Here is a 27,294-nt window from a genome sequence, read left to right on the forward strand (position 1 = left end):
ACCGTTCTTATCCTTTAAAGTAATTCCAGATCTATTTTCTTCTAGACTTAATTTTGCCATCAGTTCTTTTTACAAGTGCAGATGTTGATACTCGGACAAATGTAATTCGGGGTATTTAGAAAACAATTTGGTCTTGTCAGTGTAAGAGGATTTCACCATCCTCATTAGGAGGTTCTTTAACTTGGAAAAATTGGGGGAAGACAAAGATGGAGACTGTTCTTTGTTTTCCCGTTGCACACACTTGGGGATTTTTTGGAGCCAGTTGCATTTAAATACTGACGTGATAGTAATATCCTTGTTCATTAAGTTTGGCTCTGGTAATAGCATAAAATTGTAGTTATGATAGCTCTTTCTATAAACAAACCAGTGCTCTACTAAACTGTGTATGATCCAAACAAGGATTTTTTCTGCCGGTCTTCTTATCAAGTAATCCATTTGTTTCAGGTACAAATGGGCATTTGTCCCAGAGGTGGACACAGAGTCATCTACTGTGACCTCTCATCTGGTAGAAGATCATCAGGAATGCAGACCACACATTATAAGAATCATGGATCTGCTGAAGATGAAATATGGGGTAAAGAAAGAATGCTTCACTTGACTCATCTTCTTTTTTTTTTTATCCATTAACTTACTTTTCTAAACAAGTGACAAGATTTTAAGTTCGGCAGGAGGTTTTTAGATATTCTAATAAAATTCATGACACTTTTAAAAATTATCTGCCTGCTTTCACATATGTATCTTGAAGATGTCAGACTGCTTTTGAGTGATTGCTTAAATCTGCCTACAACCACCCAGTGAAAACAATTTGTCTCAGACAGGACCGGTATTTATAAAAAAGAGCATGCTGTACTTTGTCAAAAACTTTTACCATAATAGCCTTTTAAATTACCATTAAGGTTTTATATTAATTCTTCCAGAAAAGGAAATAGGGGCATTAGTATTTCTCAGAGATATCTCTGTATTCTGTTGTTGTTTGGTATCTGCTTCTGAAGGCTAGTCCAAATTTGCACTCTTCTGAACTTGCAAGACTTTCATTTAATGGAACCTCGAATCCAAATATATAAGTAACTTGGTATACCATCTATACAGTTTATATTGTGATACAGTTGTAGGCTGTGGATCTCTTAGTATGAAAAAAGTGTATAGTACAGGTCTCAGAGAAGCCATAACAACATTGTGTTATAATGCAAAACCTTTAGTAAGTGTTGGTTTGTTTGCTTACAGGAAACAAACAACACTGAGGGGATTTCCAAGAAGCACAAATTTCCTCTTTTGAACTTACGCGCTATATCTAGCATCACCCAGCTTATGCCCTTCTTCAAGACCCTGTGTTGCGCATTTACAACAAATGGGAGCGAGTCCCAGAATTCTCATACTTCTGAATCTCTCTCTGTGGACTATGTTGGCAGTAATGGCATAAAGATCTTGCAACAGCTTGAAGAGAGTGTTGAATGTGACTTCCTTGAAAACATGGAAAGTTAAGCCGCATGTCGGACACTTGGCTCGTGGTGAATAAATAGCGAAAAAAGGGAAAACTTTACTGCAGTTCTTCTCTTCTTTTTTCCCCAGTTTTTAAACTACGTTTTCGGTTTTCTTCCTGCTGTTGTTGAGTGTTCTTCAATAATCCAGGCTTCTGAGTTGGTGTTTAAAAAGCAGGATTCTTCAGTTCCTGTGGAGGGAAAAAAAAAGTACAGTTTAGTGGTAATTTATCATAGTTACTGTATTCTTTTACTTGTTTTCAATGTGAAGGATTAAAGAGATTTTGTAAATAAAGGAAGAATATTTTTGACTTCGTGAAAGTAGCAACTGTACCATTTATCCAGTGACTTCTCAAGTATTTTAAACTGCTTTTGGAACTGTGTTCTGAAAGCAAATTTAAGAAAAAGCTAATATTGCATGTCAGTGTACAATCAGTTTGCAGATAAGCCATTTCCTGAGATTAAAGCCCACTTCTACTCCTTTCTTTAACTTGTCCTAAAACTTATCAACTTCTAAACAAATCGCCTAAATTTCAAACATATGTATTTTGTAAGTCTTAGCATTGTGCAAATAACTGCAGACTCCCCATGTTTGTAATTTCAACTCTGTACTATAATAGTATTCTTCAGGATTAGTAATTCCTAAATAAAAGACAAACACATGCATAAAAGACAGACCTATGCAGTAACATTTTGTAATTTACATTACTTGAGGGGGTTTTATTTTAATTAATTGACTAAAAATATTCTAATTCAGTTTTTTAAATTAAAAAACTTTGTTCTTTCAGTGACTAAGGTCACTTTGCAACTTCTGAAATGCAACTAAATGAAGATAATTCTGAAAAATATAAATTGCTGTATACTAACAGCCTAATTAAAATGAAAAGAAAATTCATTTTTTTAAAGAACACTTTTTATACAAAAGAATGTATTTGGCTGTTCCTAGGTGTTAAAAGAGGTAGGGAGATCATCACAGTGCCATATGACTACAGTAATGTTCAAGGTGTAGCTTATTTCAGAACTGCACTGCTACCACTGCCCAGAACCTGGGAGAGAGGGATTAGTTCTACCACCGAACAGCACAGCTGCATGTCTGAAGGACACTTCTGACGGCCAGCAGATAAGCACCATCGCAGCAACACATACAACAAAAAGCTTTGTAGAACGTTTTTTAAATTAGGAGGTGAATTTTCATATTTAATGGATTATCTGACTGAATTTGCAATGCTGATTTGTTTGGGAGGGGACATTTATCGTATTTTTCATGGTGGAACCGTTTGTCTGCTCTTTTTTTTTTAAAACACCTTTGCCGTCAGAGAAATCGGTTTTGTAAGATATACCTGCAGACTGGTACGTGCTACTTGTATTACTCGGAACATCACAACTGAGGTAAATGTGCTGGGTATTGGACTTCACTCTTGGTTTTGCTAATTAAAAAAGGACATCATAGAAAATGTATGGTTTAATGTCACTAGGTTGTGAGGTCAGGGATTTATTTTTTTCAAAACTCACACAAGAAACATGGAAGGCTATTCTGCAGTGTTTTTTACCTCCAGATACATGAAGTTTTCATCTTTGGATTATAAACTAAAATAATGAAACATTGAACAACATGCTTTACTGTGATAATATTGTAATGCTCTATGAACATAATACTCTAATAGGCTTATGCTAAACTTAAATAATTTATGTCCATTTTTACAGTTAAGGAAAGTGATAGACTGAAATGTAATATTGTGTCATCACTAAGAATGTGAATTACTTGTATTAACATAAATTATTAATGATCTCTAATGCAATTGGAATGAGCATAAGTGAAAAGTTATCCTTTTAAAGCATTGCTTGAAAATTGGAGCACGATATTTTTTAAATGTTTGTGTTCATTACTTACATATCTTCAAGAATTTTTAAAGAGAATATTGTTAATACTCAGGATTATTTGGTAGTTTTACTTTCAGCTTTCTGGTGGTTGCATTCCATACTTGGAATCCTTTCCCTTAAAATCCTGATGAGATGCTGGGCTATCAAATGGGCTATTAAAATCTAAGACAACTTTTTGTCATCAAACCTTTTGCTTTACATTCTCCCATAAGCTCTAAACCTGTGTCTTCACATAGTTTCCTCGCTAACTGGAGGTGGTGAACCAGTAACTTAGATTGAGGGTATTGTCATCCCTCCGCTTGAAAGTGAATGTCCCGTTCTGGCTGCCTGTACTTCAGATGTGCAGGGGATCGGACATCAGTCACTCCCCCCCAAGCTGTGGTGGTGAACTTTAAAAACAGAAGCTGTGACTTAGGTCTATGTAACTCTCTAACTTATAAGATGATCTTCTACAAAAATACCACTTTCTTCTAAGTCCTGCCTTTGTATATAAGTTTACCTTTGTCCTGTAGTTCTGCAGATGGCTGCTTTAAATGGCCTCAGATATTTTTGACTTGCAGAATCCTTTCACTGAAGCAGAATCTAACTCTTAAGAAGAAAAAGTTCTTTAAAATGTAGTATATAAGCAGATCTTGTATCATTATAAATAGGATGTGAATAAGGAGGAAAGGGCTCTAACTAAAGAAAGTCCTACTTGAGTGGTGGAGGGGCAGAGTTACATAGGCCTAAAGGTATCTCTACCAGTGTAACTTTATTCCTTTTCCGTATGGGACTAACTGTAGTCATTTTAATTCTGATGCTACTGCTGTTAAATCTGCATGAAGGAGGAGGGTTGTACTGCTCTAACACTGGTACTGTCAAAGCAGTATAACTTAACTGTAAATGAATCTGAAAAACTTTAGCCTAGAACTCAGTATCAAGAACAGGAGAGAAAATGCTTTTGCTTTGCTGTGTTGTTCTTTGCTTGTTTTCAGAATAATCAAGCTTGGCTTCCTCTTTTGGGTACTTCAGCTTTGAGATATAGCATAGCCACAGTGCATGATACACAGAGGGAGAAGTATTTAAATATTTAAAAGTGTTTCATTTTCCTGAAGGGAAAAAATATTAGGTGCAACCAAGGTAACTGCCAAAGAACAGCAGAACTTGAAATACCGAGCATTAAGTAATGGTTAAGTGTATTCGATACTGTATTTGAATGTAATTCTTCTAATAATATTAAATGTTAATTTGAAATACCTTTTCAAATGCAATTCTCATTTGTCAGACTACCTTTACTGTTCACTCACCAACTTTAATTTTTATCTGATTCTGTAAAAGCCTCAAATTCAATTTCAATGGATGAGGGCTCTGTACAGAACTTTATAGACCTCAGTTTTTGGATCCCAGCAGCAGGAAAGACTGCACCACTGCCTCCCTAATCCTCTCACCACAAGCCCCTACTGCTCCAGCTCGTACATCCCTATCTTTTGCATTCCTGAACTTTCCACCATGGGATCCCAGTCCTGTGGTCCTGGGACAAGTTTTTGGGATTTGTGTGTCTGGAAGAACTGCGTGGAGCAGATGGGAGAAGCTGCTGCTGCAGCATCAGGGGATCATTGACCACCAGGCACTGACCCCCAGTATAGAGGGAGCGCCTCTCCCCAGGAAATTAGGGTCTGCTGTTGCATAACGCTTTCTCTGTGCGCCAGAGCTTTCCAAACTTCAGTCTATACGCTTTTCTATGTTCAGGGCAAATGCCCTTAAAGTACTGCGTATGTTGAAAATCACTGATGCTGGGAAATACTGTAACATAGCAGCTAGTAATACTAAAGCACTGAATGTCTCTCGAGTGTCTGCTTAAAGAACAGCAGGGTTGGCCATTTAGTTTTGGCAGTAACAGCAAACCTCCGTTTTTTGCAATTCCTGTCCCAATGCAGCTCCCATACTTAAATACTGGTTGTCTCCTGGGGATCAGTTCCCAGAGCTTCAGGTGAGGCTAAGGGCAAGCAGATTGCAAACATTGCTCAGCAGATCGGGTTGTTATATCCCATTTCTGCAAACAGATCAAAGGAACGGAGGGAGCAGGCAGATGGAGAAAAATGATTGATCAAAACTGACGACACTTCCAGATAGAGGCTGAGGTATGTTTTCCATGATAGTTCCCTGAGCAGAGGCATCCGTGCAGGCACAATGCATTCCCTGCAACCCCAATACTGTCATTCGTCTCATTTATGTTGGTGAGCAGGGTTGTGAGGCCCCACCTAGAGAGGGAAAAAGAAAAAAAAAGGGCTTTTGTTGAAGATAGCTGGGGAAAGCATTTCCCTCAAGGTCTGTTGAAGGCTGCTCCTCAACTAAAGAGTAAGTGGCCTGTAAGGTTTCAGTCACCATGAATTATCTCAGGCTTTTCTTTTTATTTTCTCTTGCAAGGTGTACAGACATCTCTGGGTGTTTTGAGGGGTTTTTCTTCTATCTATCTACCACCAAAATCACAGCTTCCCTCCAGTTGTAGAAATTTGAGATTACAGAATGAAAAATTGGGAGGATGACAAAAGGAGCTAGAGAGTAACACGTAGCTAGCTTAGAGCTTCCCAGCTGTAAATGTGTGTAAAGCAGTTGGGTTTTTAAAGTCCTCCAGGAAGAAAATTGATGATCTGGACTTAAGGTAAGTAACCATGCTCAGCTCAAAATACGTGCCAATAGCTGAACCGTAGTAATTGTAATGAAACACCCCAGGAATTTTGTTCCGCAAGTAAACAGCACGTGAAACCTGAATGCTGGCCTCTACTCCTCTTGCAGAAGAAGAACGCGCGTGACGTGTATGCAGCTCTATAGAACGCAGATAGTGCTAACTCCTCCTATGAAGACTCCTGTGACTTGTACCAGGTAGGCGCCTCCTCACCTTCCTCACTGTGTGGCTTCCGCGGTGAAAACGGCTGTTGCCAACAGCGGCGCTGGCATCCGACCTCCCGCTGCCTGTGACGAGGGCGGGGCAGGCGGCAGAGGGGCGGCCCCGCCACGGCGGCGGTGCAGGCGCAGCCCGGCTGCGGGGGGCGCGGGCAGGCAGAGACGTGCGACCGACCTCTCGGTCCTCACCTCGCCTGCCAGGGCGGGCAGCCGAGCCCGCTGCGCCAGCCTTAGGCAGACGGTTGCCGGTGTCGGCACTCCGCCACGTTACTCCCTGTCCATTAGTCATGTAAATAGCGTGGCCGCCGGAGAACCGGCATTTACAGCCGCGCTCCTGTCAGCAGGGCAGCGGCCCATCCCCGCCGCCGGCGGAGGGAGCACAGGGCGGCACCCACGGCCCCCGCTGACGGGAGCTCTACCCCAGAAGGGCGGCCGCAGCCCCCACCCGCCGCTTTCGGGGAAGCAGGGCTTCGGTACGTTGCACCACACAAGGGCAACGCCTGAACGGCTGCACGTAGGAGCCGCAGCCAGACTTTCCCCGCCCCGCCTCCCCTGCTGCCTCACGGCGGGCAGCCGGAAGGGCCCGGCCTTGCGCCCGCCTCCCGCCCTTCGGCTGGGGGCCGCCGCCGCCCTCCCGTAACCGCCGCCCCCGCCCGCCGTGAGAGGGCGTGGCCGGGGCGGCAAGGCCCGCCTTCTCCCCGGGAGCGGCCGCGCTTGGCAGCCGGAAGCGTGCGAGGAGGGGGCGAGGCGGAAGTGCGGGCCCTGGGCGCTCCCCAGCGCCTCCCTCGCCCCCAACACTTCCCGCCCCGGCTCTCGCTGCGGCACAAAAGATGGCGGCGAAAACACAGGGCGGCATCCGCCTCAGCGCGGTGAGTGGCGCGGGTCCCCGCGGGGCGAGCGGGGCCCGGGCAGGGCGGCGGGGGAGGGCTCCCGAGGGGGCGGTCTCTCTCCACCCTCGGTAGTCCCCACTGTGGGGGGTGGCGCGGGGCCGGTGCTGGGGGGGCAGCCGGGGGGAGCGGGGGTGCCTGTGCGGGGCCGCCTGTGCGGGGCCCGCAGCGGCTGAGAGGCAGGGGGCTCGGGGGAGGAGGCAGCTGCCGTGCCGCTGCGGCCGCCGGTTGAACAGCGGGTTGCTTTCTCTCAGTGAAAGCGGAGCCTGCCCGGGCTGGGGGCGACGCCTCGCCTCTCCGGGAGTAAAAAGTTGTCGGCCGAGTGCTGGGAAGGACGGGCGCCGGAGCCCTTCGCCTGAAATAAACCAGGGCCCCCCTCCTTGCCTTGGGCTTTTCTCTCGGGGGCGGGAGCCCCCGGGGGACGCGGTGCCCCGCTCCGGAGCGGGGTGCCTGGCAGGCCCTCGGGGCTCAGTCATCGATCTCGGCACAAAATCGGCCCGGTTAGCGCGGGCTGGGTGGGAGGAGAGGCTCCAGCCTGTGGGTGGGTTGGGGCGGTTATCGGGGGCGGGGGGGATCTCATGGTCTGTTGTAGCGGTGTAGTTAGTTGTGAACGTGGTGACCTCTAATCGGAAGTGTGCAACTTAAAATCTTAACTACTTTTTGCAAGAGGCCTAATTACATTTTAACAAGGGTGGTGAACGTGTATGCAGTTAAATCCGCTACTGCGTTGTAGCTTTTCAGTCACGCTATCGCTCGTTGCTGTCCTTTTGTGGCAATTGGTCATTTCCTTATTTGTGCTAATATAAATTAAGTTAAAGCTGCTTTTTCGGTTGTTTGATACATCATTGATGAAACCGGATGGTTTTTAAAGCCTTTCTGACTTCAGCTGTCTATACCTATAAGTCACACTTATAGTTACAAACACCTGGTTCATAACCTTACTTATAGAATAGTGGAAAGAAGCTGGATCATTACAGTAAATAACTTGTCAAACATTTGAGTGAAAAACATACGTTAGTATATTCTCAGCACTACTTAAATTACCTAATATAAATTGCCATTTAGCTAGAGGTTAGCTATAAACGTCATCTACTTGAAGTTTAAGAGCTATGGTTTCATTTCAGGTCTTTAATTCTTGTAAATGTTTGAAATCCACAGTTTGATATATTTTATTAGAGAAGTGTTCTCTAATTTAGATAACACAATGTTAAAAAAAAAAAGAGGAGGGAGGTCTCCCTTTGTTTTTAATGCATTGTTAGTCTTGAAGAGAAAAATACATCAGCATTGATAATCAGCCTTTGCAAAAAAGTACATATTGCAAGTCAGACTGCAGAGTTTAAAAGTGTTCTCAAGTTGAAATCACTTTGGCAAGCTGAACTCTTACAAATACAGATGAGTAATCTAAGCTAAAGTTGGTGCAGTTGGTAACTTTCTGAATTATTTTTAGGATGCTGTTTGGTTTTGTTTGTCAGTAATCGTAACTGAAAGTTTACATTCAGTCTATTGCCAGTGAAAGCTGTGATTTTTGTAGGTCTTTGCTAAAGAAGGGAAGCAGCTGATGTAGTTTTTTAACAGGTTGTCCCCTACAGTGTAAAAGGCACTATTTTCTAGAGAACAACAGAGGGGTGATGGTCACAGTCTCTTCTTTCAGCAGCTGTTCTTTGGAAATATGTTGGGTTTCACCAAAATATTTCCATTAGTTTCAGAAGCATATATAAACAACACAGGCAGTGTGAGCAGGCCTGGTAACTCATTCCCACACTGGCATTTTTCTCCTTCTGTTGCTCTGGTAAATTTTTTGCTCAGTTGCATGATGAGACAGATCAGGGAAGTGATCCAGGTTAAAAATAAGATTTAAAAATTATTTTTATTCTGGATCAGCTCCCTGATGTGGTTCATTACCCAGTCATGTAAGTGGACTAGAATAACTGAGAGGGGAGAAGAAAGGAGAATGTATCAGGAAAGAAACAAGCAGCCAGGTGGGATAAAAGCAAGAGGGGGAAAATGGCAGTGGGGTTGTTCCCTAAAAAGTTGCAAAATACTTTTATAAGACAAGATAGATTGTTCAGTGGTAATTTGATTTGTGCATGCGTTACACTCTGCAAGGGATGGAAGAGTTCCAGTTTTCTTCGAAAATTAAAATTCCCAAAGCTGTCTGTCATTTTTGAGACAAGCTGTTTTACTCCTAAATATTTGCTGGTCATAATTGTAGGAGATGCTCCTTTTAGTGTAGCTGAGTCTTTTTATAATATGCACTGTGTATGCTGTTGGAAGGGGGGGAGGTTTAGTTGTATCTCCAAAAAGGATTTGGCCGTGCTTCGTCTCGGGAGAGAAAGTGAAACTAACCAAACCCACTTAGCAACAAAGTGTATTAGGCCCAGGGAACAACGCAACTGAATCGTCTCAGCTACAGTCATGCTAATGTAGCCGAAAGAGAGCATTCACCAGGGAACTAACTCTTTCCTACTGTACTTACTGAACTTCAATTATTCATGAGCTAATTAAAGTGGTGCTTTGATGAAGTGAAGTGTTAGGGGACAAAGTGGGCTTAAATATTTGCTGATGAACTCATCAGGAAATGAGTTGTTGCTAACAGCTGGGTGTGCTCTGAAGCAAACTACAAAGGTAATGGCCTTAAACCACTATTCTCCATTTTTTGATCTGGTTTTGTCATGTGCCCTTGTTTCAATGCCTTACATGAGCAAATGGTGCTCTCCGCTCTGAGGTAGGCTTTCCCGTGAACTACCCTGGGGAATACTCGCTGACCTTTTGCTGGGGGAGATATTAGAGCCAAGAATCAGTTTCTTACAATTCCTGTGTTCAACCCATATCTTTTCATTTCATACAAACAGTTCATAAGTTCCCAGTTCCGTGTACCACCTTCCAGCCTTTCTCAAAACCTCACCACTTGAAACAGCGATTCAGAGATCAGCATAATTATTGTGTTTGTTTTTGGAAGATGCTGTTTCTTTAAAAGGCTGTTCTTTCCAAAGTTAATCACTAGTATGCAGCAGTGAAGTGAGGGATGGAGAAGCATTGTGTTACACAGGCAACGCGTGAAGCAATTTTCTTGCTGTGCACATGTATGCTTTGCTTCACAGAAAAAAGGACACTTGTCTGTGATTATGTCAGTGTTGGTGATGCTGAGGTTCCTTCTTTCACCAGCATTGTCTGGTGACCAGGGGAGGTTCACAAGTGTGAATTCATGCCTTTATCAAAACTACAGTCAGGACTTTTCACCAAGTCCATATCGCTGAGGTTACAATGCCAGTAATAACTGCAGAGATCCCAGTCTACGTGGGTTGTATGGTTGGAGTTTTTCCACTGGCTAGCAGCAGAGAAATTTTAGCTGTGAGTTGAGCAGATGCTGAATGCTTGAATGTGCATCTGTGCAGTGGGGGTTTTTTTGAATGTTAGTGTTTGTTTTGACAAGGAGGGATTTCAGGCAGGAAAAAAACCCCAGTTGTTTCTTGTGTATTTTGATCATGAAGCTTGGAAAGCAAAGGAACAAATGCTGCCAGCACTGTGAAAGGTTGAAGTGAAGAGAATGATGCAGAGATCTTAAAATCCACTGAGTTAACGTATGGCAGAGGAAGAAATCCAGAGATCCTTTTAACCGTGTGCCATGGAATATGTGAGATTTCCGTTAATAGGCTTGATGTCATTTTCTTCTTGGATTCTAAATTATTTGTAAGTATCTCTTAGGAATTTGAAAGGGGCATGGTGACTTAGCCTGACTTAATTTACCAGATTTTATAAAACTGGAGTTTTAAAGCACAGATGGCAATGAAGAACATGATGTCTGTTCATACTTGTACTCTAGCTCAATGGAGAAATGCGGGGATTAAGTTGCAGTCTGAAAGTGTGTCCTGTGCTCTTATAACCTTAGAATCAAGGTGAGGTTTCCTGGCAATTTATGTTGATCTGAACTAGGGTGGCTGCTGCTGCCTTATTCCTGCTCTGGTACCTGGCTCACGGCTCTAGAACTTGCTTGTAGCATTATTCCTTTTTGCTGATAAATGAACTTGGAGATTTGAAGCGGTTGCTTGCTTTTATTTAGACTTTACTAACTATATAAAAGTGCTTGTCAGTGTAGTAGTTCTGTAAAATTTATGAAGTATGGCTATGTACACACTATTTTTAAATATTTTTTCTGATTTTTTATATATATATTATAGTGTGGATTATTATGGGTTTTTATGTAACCGCACTGTACAAGGGCTATTTCCAGCGTTATGGATTCGTAGATACTGCTTCTGTTACTAGGTTTGGACTAAGTCTTTGTTGTTTTCTGTAACCTCTAGCATCAGTATATAGCAATAGTTCCTTATATTTTTATAAAGTAAAGAGTTTGATAGGATGACAATATAACACATGCTCAGAATATAATATGATACTCTGCTGAATTCTGTATTGCTCTTTTGTCTTTAATAGCTGTATTAATGTTCCCTTTAAAAGGTGTTAGTATGCCAATATCTAAAGTAAATTAAATTACAGCCTTTTGGTAATGTTGTACAAAACAGCTTCATTTAATGTTACTTTATTTAACGTACTGTTTTCTGGCTTGGTATCGTTGAAGAGCGCAAACTAATGCCATTGTTTGTGGTTTATTTCAGCTTTGTCCAAAGTTCTTGCATACCAACTCTACCAGTCACACCTGGCCTTTCAGTGCGATTGCAGAACTTATAGGTAAGTGGATCAATAGTCTGCCTGAGTACTTTTGACTTTGTCATACTTTTTTCTTGTTGTAAAACTTTCTTCCTTCGGGTGGGGGAAGGAGTTGATCCTGTTGTTACCATTCAGAATCTTACATTTTTTTTTTTTTTTGGTACAGTCAGATTGACTTTTTTCTTTCTTAGCAGCATACGTACTACCTGACAGCAGTTGCAGGGGCCTTGTAGGATTTGCCGGTTTCTTTTTACTGAATTTATTAAGGATTGCCAAATATAGAAGACTGTGGGACCAAGTGAATTCCTTCTCTACTAGTCCACCAAATGCAAGCCTACTGCTTTTTGCTGTTCCCAGGCCCAGAGAGTAGTAAGGCTGAGTGCACATTCCAAAGATGTGCGTGCACACTTGGATCCTGTACAGACACAGCTGGCCACGCACAGATTAGCAAAGACAGGAGGACAGTAAATTTGCAAGAACCCACATAAACACAAGCAATACTCAAAACATGAAGAGCACAAATGGGCTTATCATATTGCTGCTTCCTGGCTAACCAGGTTTAAAGTTCATTAGCGGCGCATATGCGTACTTTCGCTCACTTATCACTCATGCTTACCCACGTTTCTGGGTGTTTCGCCAAGACCTGGGAGTCCTTTGAGTACCTGTGTCCTGGGCTTGTTACCAGTCTCTGGCTTAGACCTTGGATCTCAATGGTTGCCGGTTTCTTCCAACTTGTTGGCTTGTCCAACTTGAAGTTTGCTAGCAGAACAAATGCATGTGGGCACACACTGAGAATAGAGAGCATAGTCACGCAGGAAATAATTAGAAATAGTGTTTAGTAAGAAGGTACAACAGGATAGCACAGGATCCAATCATACCAGCATACTGACCAGCAGCCAGCTTGCACACAATCAGCCTGTGTTATTTGCCCCGTCCCAGCCCATTATACCATTCTTCTCCCATCCACTTTGAGCCTTCCCTTTTTTTCAGTGCTTCCTCAAAACACCCAATAGTAATTTTTGCACATTGTCACAAAACCCCTCAAACATCCTAATTTTCTTCGTCTGGGTTACCAAGTTTCTGGCTGAACATCTTCAGGGTTATACTTGAGTGGTTCCTTTTAATGGTCTATCCATCAGTGTCCTAAGAGTTCTGCTCTTCGTTATTGTCTCTGTCATCTGCTGTTAGCTAGGGCTTGTGTATCTGTTTAATTTATTAGCTCTTGTTGATCGTCTTGCCTTTGATTTTGAATAGCCGTTAACTGGATATCTTCAGAGTTGCTTGTCTCCTGAGTTAGGGAATGATTAGCAGACTTTCTTTAACTGGTTCCTCAAAATAAAGGTGTAGTTTGGAAAGACTTGCTAAGCTTATCTAGCAGTTTGCTGCTGCGAAAGGGAACATCTCTTCTAGTCACACGTTCCTTCGCTTCCTGTGCATGAGTTTTGCTGTTGCTATTCCAGAAAATTAACCTAGCAGAAGAAAGTAGGAATTTTTTCAGCTAGATAAGGCCAGAGCTGTCACAAAGGAGGAAACCAGAACCACGTGGCTGTGGGAAGGGCTGGCTGTTTGGAGGGTAACAAAATATTAAGTCATTTCAGCTGTTTTATCACCCCATGCCATACCTGGCTGGAATGATTGTAGATGTGCTGTGCAAGGCATGCAAACTTGTCTTCTTCCTTTGCCTCTGGTTTATCATATGTGTTACTTTAACAAAGCTTCAAAAGCATAGTAGCAACATATTGGTTGTAAAGGCTTCTAGTTAGTCATGTTGATTTAAATAAGTTTTGTAATCTGTCTTTCACATGCTACGTAAGGCTATACCATATGCCAAATATAAAATAATACAAATAGGGTTACATTATGGAGGCCTGAATTTTAGTTTATGCGAACTTATCTAAAACAGTAATGGTCTGTATGCTAAAATTTGCCTTTTAAGCTCTAGTCCCTCCTGTCAATTTTTTGCTGGTTATATTGCTGGCTTCTCCCATTAGTCCTCAGTCAGATTATATTTAGGTGAACTAATGGTGATACGTGGAAGAGGGTAAATGGGACATCTAGAGAGAGTTGGTGAGCTAGCAAATCAGAAGACTTGTACAAAGTATGGTCTTAGAAGAATACTTGCAAATGTATTGTTGATGCTGAAATATGTTTTATGAACTTTTTCACTGTGGATGCAACTTGTACTTTATGCTTATAGAAAGCAAGCTACCAAGCTGTGATTCCTTCTTACAGGCTGCAGTGTTGGCTTGAGTTGTTTGTTTATGGCCCTCAGCTGAACCTGCAAAACAGGCAGTGAGGCAGGGGCACTACCTCCTGCTGTGCCATCACATCCCACCCCTCCTCCTCCATATGCTTTCCCCCCTTACAAATTCCATGAGTAGCACAGTGCTGGGAAAGGGGGGAAAAGAGATGCGAGAAAGTGGTGGTAGGGTGGATGAGATTTAAACCAGCTTTGCTGCCAAGAAATGTTTGTGGCGCCATGGTTTCTTTCACTTGCAGTAGCAATGCTGCAAGCTTTATCAAATCCTATAAATAGAAAATTTAGTTTAAAGCATTTTGTACTTCCCTTCTGTGAAAGTCATACCTTCTTAGATTTGAACTTGCACTAGCAAAATACATACTTGTGACACTCAGCTCAGTTAATATGGAAGTGATGTGGTGGCAGAGCAGCAATAATTTTTTCACCTAAATCTCCTGCGCCTGTGGAGTCAAAATTCTGGATTTCACAAAACTGTCTGGGATACAGGGAGTTGGGCTTTAGTTGGGCTTTTTTTGCTTGCTTTTTTTTAGTGTCTCAAATTTGATTATCTGAAGTTGTGATAGTATTTCAAATTTGATTTCCCAATGAAAAAGCCCGCAGGCCCACAGCAGGTAAGATGTTGTTGCAGCCATGTATATTAGTGATGTGTCATTGTCTGCATTGTGGGCACTAACCTAGCCCCTTGAGAGCCAGTCAGAAGAGATGTTTGCGTGGAGAAAGTACATACTGCAACAGCTGCTTGGGAGACAGGAAACGAAAGTAGAAACTTGTCTTGATTTCATTTTCTATTCTCACATTTGAGCTACTCATCTCCACCTAAATTTTTGCCTCTGTTGTCATCTGTAATAGCTGGGAAATTGTGTGTTGTTTTCAGGCAAGGTTTGCCAGGTTTTGATGCAGCTGTTTCATTGTAATGTTTTGATTTAGTGTTGTCATCTCTAAAGAAGATAGTATTTTAGGAGACTTAGGTTTTAGTGTAACGTTTACTTTATTAAAAACTATGGCTTCTTGCTTCTGTGCAAAAGTTAACTAATATTCAGTGACTTAGCTGAGAAATCTGTATCTGTGCCTGCACAAAATTTCTGCAACTATATTACACACTTAACTGCAGAGCTGAAAAATGGCCACAATTTTAGAGCTCCATTAGTTTAGCATGTGACTCTTCAGGGTCATAGGCTCACGATTAGGGAACTATGTTAAGCTGCCATATTCACCAAATAAACATATGTGCAAGCGTAGCACGATAATAAAGTTAGGGATAGCTATTCCATATAGCTGTTTGGCAATGTTGCAAGACTTAACATTCGGCAGATTGATTATATATGTATTCCTATTCGATAAGGCTCTGTTGTGTGCTACAAATGGATTTAAGTAACTTTGGAAGAGTTACTATCTGACGTCTTCACTGGAATCAAACACTTTGAAATATGTTCAAACTTAAACTGTTTAATTTTTGCTTTTTAGTATCCCACCCTTGTTTGCTTTCTTTCTCTTCAGATAATGCCTATGATCCAGATGTGAGCGCTAAACAGATATGGATAGACAAAACAGTGATAAACGACAATATATGCTTGACGTTCACTGATAATGGAAATGGTATGAACTCAGAGAAGCTGCACAAAATGCTAAGGTGGATAACCTCTTTCGCAATATTTTTCTTGTAAAAATTCCAGTTCTGTTACTGCTCAGCTTATTCCTTTTTCTCAGATGTAATCAACTAATTTTGTTCATAAACTTAACATTTCTGAAAGTGAGCGATTATCCAAGTAAGACTCCAGAATAGACAGATGCTAGTAAAACTTTCACACAACTTTGTCAGTGTATTTTTATCTCATAATTTCCTTTTATCCTTTCTGTCAACCTTCCCATTTAACTTTCCATGCAGTGGTTGTGCTGTGTAAACTCTTTGTAGTGCTCTTTAGTGGAGCTAAGGAGAGCTTAGTATGTTTTTTTTTCTTTATTTAAGATTGCTTTAGTTTAAGTTAGCAAGCAAGACAAAAAGGGAGATTCAGTTCAAACCTTCTGGAGTACTGAAAATAGAAGGTATTGTGGAAAACTTAAGGGAATGATAATTATATTGATGTGGTTTGTCTATTTACCTTTAAATATTTTATAGGGTTTGAACAGATCTTTCTGCAGCGTTTGTTTCTACAGTTAGCAAAGAGGTTGCCGTTCAATTGCTCATTTAGTATGAAAGATTGCTCTGCCTGCAGATAAATCTCTGGGTTTAAACTTGAGCAAACTTGAATTCAAACTTATTTTTCTTTTCTGTTAGATACCATCATTAATAGCTTGCTTGCTGAATTCCGTGTTCCATATACAGTTACCTGTTTTTCTTTAAATGTAATGTGTAGTTACTAGTGGAAAATTTGTAGATCACACATTTTCAAGCACATGGAGGGGGAAAAAACGTTTTAGGGGCTTTTCTTATTATTTATTGTGAAGCCACAGGATAACTATTAAAATCCCGTAAGAATGCTTATTGCATAATTCCAGCCAGATGATATTTCTTTTCTATACTTAAAAATGCAATTAAATTCCCCTGAATTCTTGCAGTGTGGCTTTAGCAACGTTATATGAGTAACTTTCAGGATTTGCCTAACTGTACATTGTTTAATTGTACAGTAGTCCCTGATCTCTAAAACGAGATTAACTCATGTTTAAGTTTAATTTGGTAAGTCTTGCATGCATCTTCTGGGTTTTCAAATTCTATAGGGCTTTTTACACTCTTCTAATGTTTTCATGTTTCAGCTTTGGCTTCAGTGAGAAATCTGTGATGAATGGCCGTGTTCCAGTGGGACTGTATGGAAATGGGTTTAAATCAGGGTCCATGCGCCTGGGAAAAGATGCAATAGTCTTCACCAAGAATGGAGAAACCCTGAGTGTGGGCCTGTTATCTCAGACTTTCCTTGAAGTCACAAAAGCAGAACATGTCATGGTTCCTATAGTGACGTTCAACAACCAACATATCCTTTCAACAATTTCTGAATGAAAAGTTGTGGGTACGTGCAAAATTTGATGATAGTATCAGTAAAGGAAATCTCCTTGTCTAGTCTTATGGATACCCAAAATAAATTGTAAGATGCAAAGAAGGCTATAATTTGTTAAAGCCTTTAAATTTGTAGGAGCTCTGAGATGTGGAATGAGAACCTGTGAATGAGTACAGGATACTGTTGCAGAAGTTTCCTCATCTTCTGAAAGCTTACTTCATTCAAAGTTACTCTCCTTAACATAACGCTTACGGCAGATAAGTGATCCAACAGAATCCAAAAACAGCCTGAAGGCCATCTTAACACATTCTTTATTTTCTACTGAGGAGAAATTACTGGCAGAGCTAGATGCTATAATAGGCAAAAAAGGAACAAGAATTATCATTTGGAATCTTAGAAGGTAAGATGAAGTCCAGTCTCTTACATCTCTCATTTAGTTTATGTTATCTTTCAGTGTATGCAAACATGCAAGGGTTTTTTGTAGAATAATTGCAAAAGACTGTGGGTAGTTAGCTGTAACTGGGAAACTAGACTCAAACTCGCATGATTGAAGGGCTGTAGTGTTGCATGAGAATTGTTGCTGGTATCTCAAGTAACAAAGCAGAAGGAAGGAGAATGTAAAGGACTTCATATTTTCCTTTGATAAGATACTGTTGCTTTTGCAAGAGGGGAATTGAAATAGATAAATTTTAAATCTGTTATTTCAGACCTATGAAATTATGATTGCAAAAATTAAATCAAAAATATTTGCATGTACAGGCAAGTATTACTGGCTTTTTAAGTTTGGAGTCAGCAGTGCTTTGCTAGAGGGGTCTAGACCTTTCTAAATTTTTTAACTGTCTATCATAAAATAAATAGAAATCCAAGTAAATATAGTTGTGTGTATTTATCTTACTTATCTACTTGCCTCTGTGGGATTGTTCACGGCAGTATAAATTTGCAGCCTTTTCTAGCTTTGACTTGTGTGTTGCTTTTTGGTTTGTTTTTTTTTTAAACAGCTGTTGCTGTAGCAGTGGCAGATGGGTGTCATCACTTCCCACCTTCTTTCCCTTTCGCTTCCATCTTTGCTGCCTTATTAGCAGGGAACCTGTCTGACGGTCTGTCCAGAAAAGCTTTAGCATGCCTTTAACTGTGATGGCACTAATTGGTTGGGAAGATGTTGTCTTGAACTATGTTCTTAAGTGTTTAGTTTGCTGTAGTTTTAAATACCTGAAATAACAAGGTATCCATAGGAAGCAATTTTGAACTGTTTCAGTCCTGTGGATTTGGCAAGAAACTAGCTTGTTTTTCAGTTTCTTATCTTTGTTGTTGCCCATCAGAAAAAGGGCGGGGGAGGAGGGGGGGCAGGAAACCACACCTGGATGAGTATAGATTAAATGTTACAGGGTAAAAAAGATCTTGGTCAATTATAGCAGGTGAAAACTTTGGAGGTTTTTTATTTCATTAATTTCTTGTGCATATTAGAGCCCTGAATCACTTTTAGCTTAGGAGATTTTAATACAAGAAAGCTGGAGGTAACAAATGTATTACTAATTCTGGTTGTTTCCCCTTGCCGCCTGCTCCATAAGAAAAACTTCACCTCCTTTACACTTCAGAAACTGATTTGCATTGCCCAGGTAGACTTTCATTTATTTTTAGGTGTGAACATTTTTAGGAATGTGCATCACTTCATTGCTTAAGCAAAAGAAAATACAGTGAACTCTGCTGACTAAGCAGGATAACTTTCATGTTCTGAATTTTGGAGTGTATTCATGGGAAGTTGTGGGAGAGAACACTTTTGGGGGACTTCATGTTCTTTCTAATATGTTGTAATTGAATCTACTTAAAAAACAGAGCGCTCTCAGTATTAAAAGACTTTATTTCTGGAATATTTATGCCAACTATAATATATCTCAATGTTGTGCAAAGTATACTGCAGTGTATACATCTACAACTAAATATAGTGTATACATCTGGTGAGTGGTGCCATAAGAAATTGTGATAATTATTGAGTTGGAAAGCTGTGGTGTCATTTTTGCAGCATTAAAAATCTTAGGAAGGCAATTTGTAGTGTTTAGAAACTTTGCATTTAGGAGTGTGTGTCTTGGTCCATCCAGAATTTAAAGCTGATACTGACTGCTTTTACTTTTGAAGTGTGGCATGTTTAGAATTAAGTTAGAATTCATGAATGTCTCACTTGCTATCACTTCTCTTGTATTCCTTGGGTATTAGAAAGGAAGCGGTAAACTTTGTTTATGTGAATTTTAGCAAATCTGTGAAGAAAACCACCATGGCTCAAAGGAATTCCCTTTCTCTTGCATCTTTGTGATACCTGATGAGTCCACCACAATATCTTATCTGGCTTTTTTTTCCCCATAATACCATAATTAGTATTTTTTTTAACCTTATTTCTTAGAGATAAAAATGAAAAAACAGAGTTTGACTTTGACAAGGATAAATATGACATCAGAATTCCAGAAGACTTAGATGAAACAGGCAAAAGAGGATATAAAAAACAAGAGAGACTGGACCAGATTGTTCCAGAAAGTGACTACTCACTGCGAGTATGTATAACACTTTTTAAAATTTTTTTTTTTTTTGGAAGTTGGAGGGTATATGTTTTTGTTTTAATATAATGTACTGTACTACAGAAATGTTGATTGGGGGGAGGACAAATGTCAGAATTTAAATGTTAGGGCAATATGTCAACATTAATTTTGAAAATTGAAGGTGGAATGTATTTGTGAACTTGCATAAACGTTTGCTGTTTATTTAGAAGAAAATTACTGGGGTTTATGTAGTCTTGCAAATAACTTTTGCTGTTAAATGTAGCCATCATTATCCACTAAGGAGTAAGAAGGAAATGCAATCAGTAGCTTCAGAAAATAAATAGGGGTGGGTGGATGTGGTTGTCAACAGAATAAACATTCCATTGTAGTGCAGGTATACATGCATATAGTACTGATGCTATGCTCATGTGGATCTTTTAAAACAGGTTTTGGTTGGCAAAGTGTCATTTCTAGGTTTGAAAAAGAGGTAAAGGAAGCAGCTCTGTGGTTTGAATACATGTATGCCGACAGGCACAAGGCTTTTCTGTAGGCTAATTGATACTGCCATTGTCTCCACTGTTGATTCATAACCTTTGAAGGCTTCTTTTTGTAAGAAAGTGCATCTGAAATTACTAGGTGTTCTGGGCACTTCTTGTGGATAATACTCAGAAGTATTATTCCAATTGAACTAAAACCTTCAATTAGTCTAAGACTTGCTGAAGTTCCTATGTCCACTTCAATTATTAGAAGTTGTAAAATATAATGATAAATGAAATGCAAATTAAAATTCATAGATCTACACGTTTATAAGAAGATTGCATAGCTATTATCAAGCTATGATAATATGCAGTCGCTTGGAACAAAGTTAACACGCTTTTGTTTGTTATTTTAAAGTTTTTAGTAGAATTTTTAGGCTCTCAATAGGGGATAAGAAAGAGGGTTGTGTGTTTGAGAGCTCTTTTATTGGTAAAACTGCATCTTCAGACACCTGGTTAACTTGTCATGTTCATAAAAGTTGTCCTTCAATTGCTGTTCATTTAATTTGTGATTATATGTATGCTTATTATGCACACTTGCATTTCCTATTTTTCTGGATTCCAGTTGGGAAAAAACACGTTTCATAAAATTTAATTAAAACTTGAGTTTGTCTTCCTAAACATAACGTGTATTGTAAAATATTCATATCTTGAGGTTTTGGGTTTTTTTTTTAATAACAGGAGTTACTGTGTGTTTTGTAGGCTTATTGCAGTATTTTGTATCTGAAGCCAACAATGCAGATCATTCTGCGAGGACAAAAAGTGAAAACACAGCTGGTTTCCAAAAGCCTTGCCTTCATTGAAAGTGATATATATAGGCCAAAATTTTTGAATGTATCCTTTGCTAATATTTACATCATTGCACACTGAATTTAATGATGTGACTTTTCATGTAAGCTATCTGGATTCTGCTGGGTATGTTGCAGTTATACTTACGTGACCTTTTTCTTTGTTTGTTTGGTTTTTGGTTTTTTTGTAAAGACATACTGAAGGAATTATCTCAATGTAAAAAAAGAAAGTTCCAGGACCCAGTTGAAAATGAACACTCAGAGTAACTATATTTTTGTGTTACGTGAGATTAACCAGATTTTTCCTTAATATCTGGTAAAAGGCTAAAACAGTAAGAATTACTTTTGGATTTAACTGCAGAAACAAAGATCATTATGGAATAATGATGTACCATAAAAACAGACTCATCAAAGCTTATGAAAGAGTTGGCTGTCAGTTAAAGGTAAGAAGTTAAAGCTCAAAAATATTTTAACACCCTTAGAAATAATTTTCAGTCAAACACTGATTTTAAAAAAGAATACAGATGGAAACTAGAATATCGATGTATCCTTTATAAAACCACCTTTTTAAATTTGTGCAGCAGTTAAAACAACGGCATACAATTTAATACAATTTTTAATGGTTTTTTTGAAACTAAGCTTGATACACAAAATATGGGCCTGAACATATCTTTCAGGACAAAAAGAGGGATGGAACAGAAGATTTTTTTTTTTTTTTTATTTAGGGGGTTTGTGTCAAGTTTCTTTTTGCAGAGGAGTCGTAAGCCAGAAAATTGTTTTTACCTAGTATATATAGCTTATAATTGCATCTGACAAACTCTTGCAGTATTGGCATAGAATATATGTTGTTTTTCCTGATAGATCTTAATTTCTTACAGGCAAACAACATGGGTGTTGGTGTAGTTGGGATTATTGAATGCAACTTCCTAAAACCAACTCATAACAAACAAGATTTTGACTACACAAATGAATACAGGTAAATGTATATTTTTATGTAGGCTTCCTATTGAATAGTGTTGTTCACTGTGAAATACTTGACGATAAAGGCTTCTTCTTTTCTAAGTAGTAAGAATAAAAGTTTATGTCCCATCATTAAACTGCGTGACTGTTCTGAACAGTAGGGGTGGGATGTTTACATTTACACTGGTTATACTGTTTTCATCGTGAAGTCTAGAGTATCATACACATCACTTTAAAGCAAGTGCTCTAAAAGTGGTTGGCTGCAATTCTGCCCCTCACTGATTGTAAAATGAGCACAGAATAACTCACTGAGATGTGGATATTTGTATGGCACACGACTAAAATTGTGATACATGAATCCCACACTACTAACTTTTTTCATAACAATTTTTGTTTGGTCTTTTTTTGGAAAGGCTTTGTTGGATATTTTTGAGCCCTTTTCAGTTTTTGTCCTAAGAGCGGACTTGAATGCCCTCAAATCCTCTGCTACCTGATAGAGCATTTAAAATACCTGACATCCTGAAGGCAGCAGTGATTTGGGACATTCAGTTTTTATTTCTAACTCAGGGTTGCCACTCTTTCACATATCTGCATCCATCCCATCAGTCAGTATCTAGTGTGATATTTCCTGTAGTTAAACTGTGAACCAGACTGGGAATCTAGTCTGACTTAAAATTTTCAGAGATGATAATTGTTTTTAAGCCAGGTGAATTTCCTAGTCTGTTTACACTGCTCTGCTGTGAATCAGTTGTGCTGGCATTGTGGAAGGAGGCATGTGGGGGAGGAAGGGTTCGAGGGGATGAGTTACCTCAGCAGTTTTCAGGCTGAGGTATAAAAACTGTCCAGGGAAAATTTCCTGAATACAAACCTCAAGAATTGTTCCACTCCATTCCTCGCTTTCCTTTCATGATGACAAGGCTGTTTTCTGTTTTCTGTGCTGCTTTGTGTTAAGGGGTATTAGGAGTAGCCACCTCCTCCAGGAGCTCTGTCCCAGGACTCCCTCCTGCCCAGCCACTGGAGCCCAGCCTGGTGACCCAGGGTTTCTGCCCAGGCTGAGGGACGCAACTGCCACTTTCCTGTTTGCAGGTTCAACCAGCAGCAAAGCTGAGCACGTGTCCCAGGGACATACACAGAGGACACTGATGTGGCTGGTTACACAGACTGCCAGAGACAAAGTGCCCCTCCATATAGGACTCGCGTAAAACATAAACAGCCAAGTCATAGAATCGTAGAATCATAGATTCTATGATATAGGACTCATAAAACAGCCAAGTCCCCTTCCTCCTTTTCAGCTGGTAGAGATAGAAGCTCACTAATGAAGGCACACACATGACACTCTCGGTTCACAAGCACATGTACATTTGTGGATCCCCTGAGTACTGGCACAGCCCCTCTGCCTGGATCCCAGGCCCTCTTACCCACTTCGTGGGTCTTCTACACGCTGCCTAGTGCAGTTTGATGTTCACTAGTAAACATGTGTGCACTCACACACTCGTACCACGGACACGCCATATTTGCAAGTCCCCCTGGGTATACCAGCACAGACCCTTGCCTGCCTGATACCCCTGCCTGGACCTGGGGCCTCCTTATTCACTGCTGAGTCCAGTTTGGAGTTTGTTAGCAAATACACGTGCACGCTTCATGCACACCAGGACTGGGGAAGATGCAGACATTCATCCCCCAGCAGCCACCACCAGGCATACGAGCTGTGACCCACAGTCTTGCTCCAGCTGCCAGTGCTGAGCCTCTCACTCATGCTGGTCCACTGCAGGAGCTGGCTTTTGGGGGACACACCCTTCCTGCCTCAGTGGGTGGCAGCTGAGACCCCCCATTTGTTCCAGTAGCTGACACCACACACCTCATCTTAACTCCAGGAGCTGGCACCAAATCCACACACACAGCTCTCGCCAGTAGCTGGCGCTTAGTCCTTGCCATACACATGGGATAGAGAATGAGATTATGTAGAGAGTTAAGAAAATATTAAATAAGAAGATACAAGAAGGTAGGACAGACTGCGGTGATCAGGTACAGGGCTCAGCCAGACAACTGTACTGACTGAACCTGTTTTACATGCAACCAGCTCCTTTTATACCCTTTTCTATCTACCCCCCTTTTTGTTCCTCCCTACTCCTCCTTCCCCATGCACGTTGCCTCATCAGTTGGCATAGTTCCACTGACCCCCTTCGAACATCCTGGACCCTCAGGTTTGCATCCTTATCAGTTGCAAAATCCGAGTTTGCCTGCAGTTTCTTGATAGCGTGTCAATTAGTGTGACTGACTAGGTTTGTTTCTGGATACTGTCTTTGTTAATGCTAATTGGTCAGGTTTTATGACTCTCTGTGTTTGTCTCCTTCCCTTTCCTTATCCTCCCAACTGAAAAAATAAACATTCTTACACTCCACATATCCTTACCAGTTAGCGTGACTGACCAGGTTTGTTCTTATCACTACCTCCCTTGTCAGTCAGGTTTGTCTGTGTATGTTCTTGTTTATGGCTCCTTTGACCATATGCCCTTAAAGGAGCAGGCACTTTCTTTCTATGTGCCCTAACGCTTGCTTTCAATGTGGACTTAGAAATTTAGGGTATTGACTTGCAAACCCTGGGGTTTGGTGGGGTAAACTTTGGCAGGAGAAGTAATTACCTTTTTCAAGCTTCATGTTTTGCCCTTCAACCAGTTGTGGTTCAGCTTCCACTGGCAACCTGAACTGTCCACAATGCCTTTCCTGCATTGCTGGTTTATAGGCAGCTTGCATATAAAGTTAACCCAGAAACCACACCAGAGTGCTGTAATAAACAGAGCTGTTAATTGCAGCAATCAAGGGGCTATAGCAAGATAAATCTGGTCATTCCTGCTGTTTAAATAGCAGCCCTCTGGAGGTGGAGCAGCAAGCCTGATAGCTGCTACAGCCACTACGGTTCAATCTGCCTATATCTTTAAATGATACCCACAGTTTGTGCTGCTCTTTGCAGTGATATTGCCAGCTTTAAGCAGTTCCCATGTTTCTACCACCATTGTGCTAGCAGAGCCGTTAATGAGAACACATAGTAAAGCAAATCAGGGAATTGGTCAAACTGGAAAATAGCTCTTGTGTTAGTTTATTCAATACAAATGTTCCCTGAACCATTTCCTGTGCGGTGGCGCTAACAGTTCCCTTGGCAGAGAGGGAGGAATTAGGAACACCGTAGGATAGTCATTTGTGTTGACCAAGATTTGCCCTATGTTCCCACAGGCTGGCACAGTAAGCATTGAATGCTTTTTACTGTTTCTTTTTAAAAACACTTGTAATGTGGGCATAGAGGTACTAAAGTTGAAAGATCTTTTGTAAAGGTTTTTCCACAAAGAGTGCTACAGGTTTTCAAAAGGTAACTTTCCGGCCCAGAACAGAAACATAAAACTGATGCTGTAACTTCATGATCAGTGTAAGCTGACCGGCCCTTCTTCCCTCTCCAGAAGACAGACGTGATCCCATCCATGCATTGCTGCTCATTTCTGCCCTTGTGGTACTTCCTTTTTTTGGCACAGAAATTCATTACTTGGATTCAGAGGTGATCTAGATCAAAACTCTCTAGGTCAGACTAGTTCACTGCACAAACGTTTGTGTTAGTGCAAGGGACGGGGTGGTGTAGGTGTTGGAAAAAGCCAGGCTGACTTTCAGGCTCTGGTTATCCAGCCACTTTACTTTGATGTAAATTCAGCATGCTGACAAGAGGCAGTCTTACCTCTACCTCACCTGTGGGGCTTGTTGTTGTTACTCTTCTGCACCACTCCCTCCTGTGTGTGCCAGCTCTAGTAATCATTGAGCTGCATGATGAGCCCTGATCAGGAAACTAATCCAGCTAAAAATTAACCTAGGGTAAGATTGGCCTGCTCCTTTTAGCAGCATGTAGACTTTATACTACATTAACGTGATCATATGTTTGCAATCTCCATGTAGTATTGTTGTACGTCAACTTAGAGTAGTCATGAACCTGCAGTTAATGGATGTACAGAAACATCAGCAAATACGCAGCTAGGTACTGGATTGACAGAGGGGGTTTTGTACTTGTTTCCTCTATGATTGAGGCTGAACTAGTGAGGTAGCTTCAGGGTTTGCACTGTACATTCACAGCACTTCTGAATTGAGCACTCTTGATTTCAGTCTTTGTCTGTGCTTCAACTCATATTTCCAGTAATTTCTTTGCTGACAAACATGACTTCACACAACTCCTAATTTCTAGGGTTTTCTAAAAGCAAAAAGCTTATTGTTGTGCGAATAGAAATATTAGAGTGGTTCATACATTTATTCTTTCACTGTAGTTTATAAAGGTTCTTTCTGTGCTAGGATTTGATTATTTAAGGTGGTCTTCTAAAAACTTTTCTTTTTAGACTTACAATAGCAGCATTAGGAGAAAAGCTTAATGATTACTGGAATGAAATGAAAACGAAGAAAAACGAAGAATATCCATTAGCTTTGCCAGTTGAGGAGATACAGTGAGTATCGCTTCTAAATAGAAGAATTTTACATACTGTTATTATTGTTTTACACTTGGTCATGAAAATGAACTTTTCATGTGAAAGTTCTGATATTTTTTCCATTGCAGAAAACAGCCTGATCAGACATGGGTACAATGTGATGCATGTCTGAAATGGCGGAAGCTGCCAGATGGAATAGAGCACTTGCCAGAAAAGTGGTACTGCTCACTGAACCCTGACCCACAATTCCGGTAAAATTAGATTTTGATGAATATCTAAGTACTGCTTTTAGTTCTTATTTTACCACCTGTTGTAAATATGGATGTTAAGCTCTTTCTGATGCCCTTTTTTTTTTTTTCACTCCCTCCTTAACTCAGGAATTGTAATGTGCCAGAAGAACCAGAAGACGATGACTTAATACATCCTACATATGAGAAAACTTACAAGAAAAAGTGAGTACTAGAGACTTTCTTACAAGTGTCTCAACACTAGAAAAGAAATGTGAAAACTAAATGCCCTTTTCTCTGACCTATGGCAACTCTTCCAGGAATATAGTGAGCCAGAAAATAGTGCCCTGAAATCAAGACTTCATCGTAGAAGTGAACAGATGAATAGCACTGTTCTTTTCTCTGTTATTATCATGTTGGCATTACATTCAAATTTCTCTCTTTGACTTAATACCTGTTTGCCCTCCTAAATCAAAATTGGGAAAGTCATAACAAAAGTGGCCTCTCTCATTTAATAACTATGAAGGGGAGCAATGCAGCAATTGATGTTCAAGTACAGTTCTCAAAGAAGGGCATTGTTTCATAGTAGTAAGTGGCATAAGGATAGTTTGGGATGTTAGAGAAGCAAGCTACTAGGGCTGTTAGGAGACTTTGTCTAGGTAACTATTATTTTCAAGGTCCACGTTGAAGCAGCTGAATACCTCAATACATTTATTTAAGAATAAGAGGATTCTTAGCTAAGGTGTATGGGGGAA

The 27,294-nt window shown here is 40.4% G+C and overlaps 2 protein-coding genes across 7 annotated transcripts in view; both read left to right on the top strand.

The window, feature by feature from the left end:
• DOP1B (DOP1 leucine zipper like protein B) overlaps positions 1–2,923 on the top strand; it is a 52,990-nt gene extending 50,067 nt beyond the window's left edge. For all 3 annotated transcript variants that reach the window (XM_075172286.1, XM_075172305.1, XM_075172295.1), the window contains exons 36-37: positions 445–574; positions 1,225–2,923. In XM_075172286.1, the coding sequence (XP_075028387.1) occupies positions 445–574; positions 1,225–1,482 (388 nt within the window). In that variant the 3' untranslated portion in view covers positions 1,483–2,923. The remainder of the gene's footprint in view (positions 1–444; positions 575–1,224) is intronic.
• A 3,999-nt stretch (positions 2,924–6,922) lies between these two features.
• Positions 6,923–27,294, top strand: part of MORC3 (MORC family CW-type zinc finger 3) — a 30,000-nt gene continuing 9,628 nt past the window's right edge. The window contains exons 1-13 of one of the 4 annotated variants that reach the window (XM_075172380.1): positions 6,952–7,111; positions 10,621–10,819; positions 11,746–11,818; positions 15,555–15,687; positions 16,809–17,021; positions 17,298–17,447; positions 19,443–19,590; positions 20,814–20,945; positions 21,223–21,342; positions 21,778–21,875; positions 26,226–26,330; positions 26,441–26,563; positions 26,690–26,764. In XM_075172380.1, coding sequence (XP_075028481.1) covers positions 15,656–15,687; positions 16,809–17,021; positions 17,298–17,447; positions 19,443–19,590; positions 20,814–20,945; positions 21,223–21,342; positions 21,778–21,875; positions 26,226–26,330; positions 26,441–26,563; positions 26,690–26,764 — 1,196 coding nt within the window. In that variant the 5' untranslated portion in view covers positions 6,952–7,111; positions 10,621–10,819; positions 11,746–11,818; positions 15,555–15,655. Of the gene's footprint in view, positions 7,112–10,620; positions 10,820–11,739; positions 11,819–15,554; positions 15,688–16,808; positions 17,024–17,297; positions 17,448–19,442; positions 19,591–20,813; positions 20,946–21,222; positions 21,343–21,777; positions 21,876–26,225; positions 26,331–26,440; positions 26,564–26,689; positions 26,765–27,294 lie in introns of those variants that run through there. The other 3 variants (XM_075172364.1, XM_075172372.1, XM_075172390.1) reach the window with 3 other exon arrangements.

This window comes from Calonectris borealis, chromosome 1 (genome assembly GCF_964195595.1).
Source record: "Calonectris borealis chromosome 1, bCalBor7.hap1.2, whole genome shotgun sequence".
NCBI classification, from domain to species: Eukaryota; Metazoa; Chordata; class Aves; order Procellariiformes; family Procellariidae; genus Calonectris; species Calonectris borealis.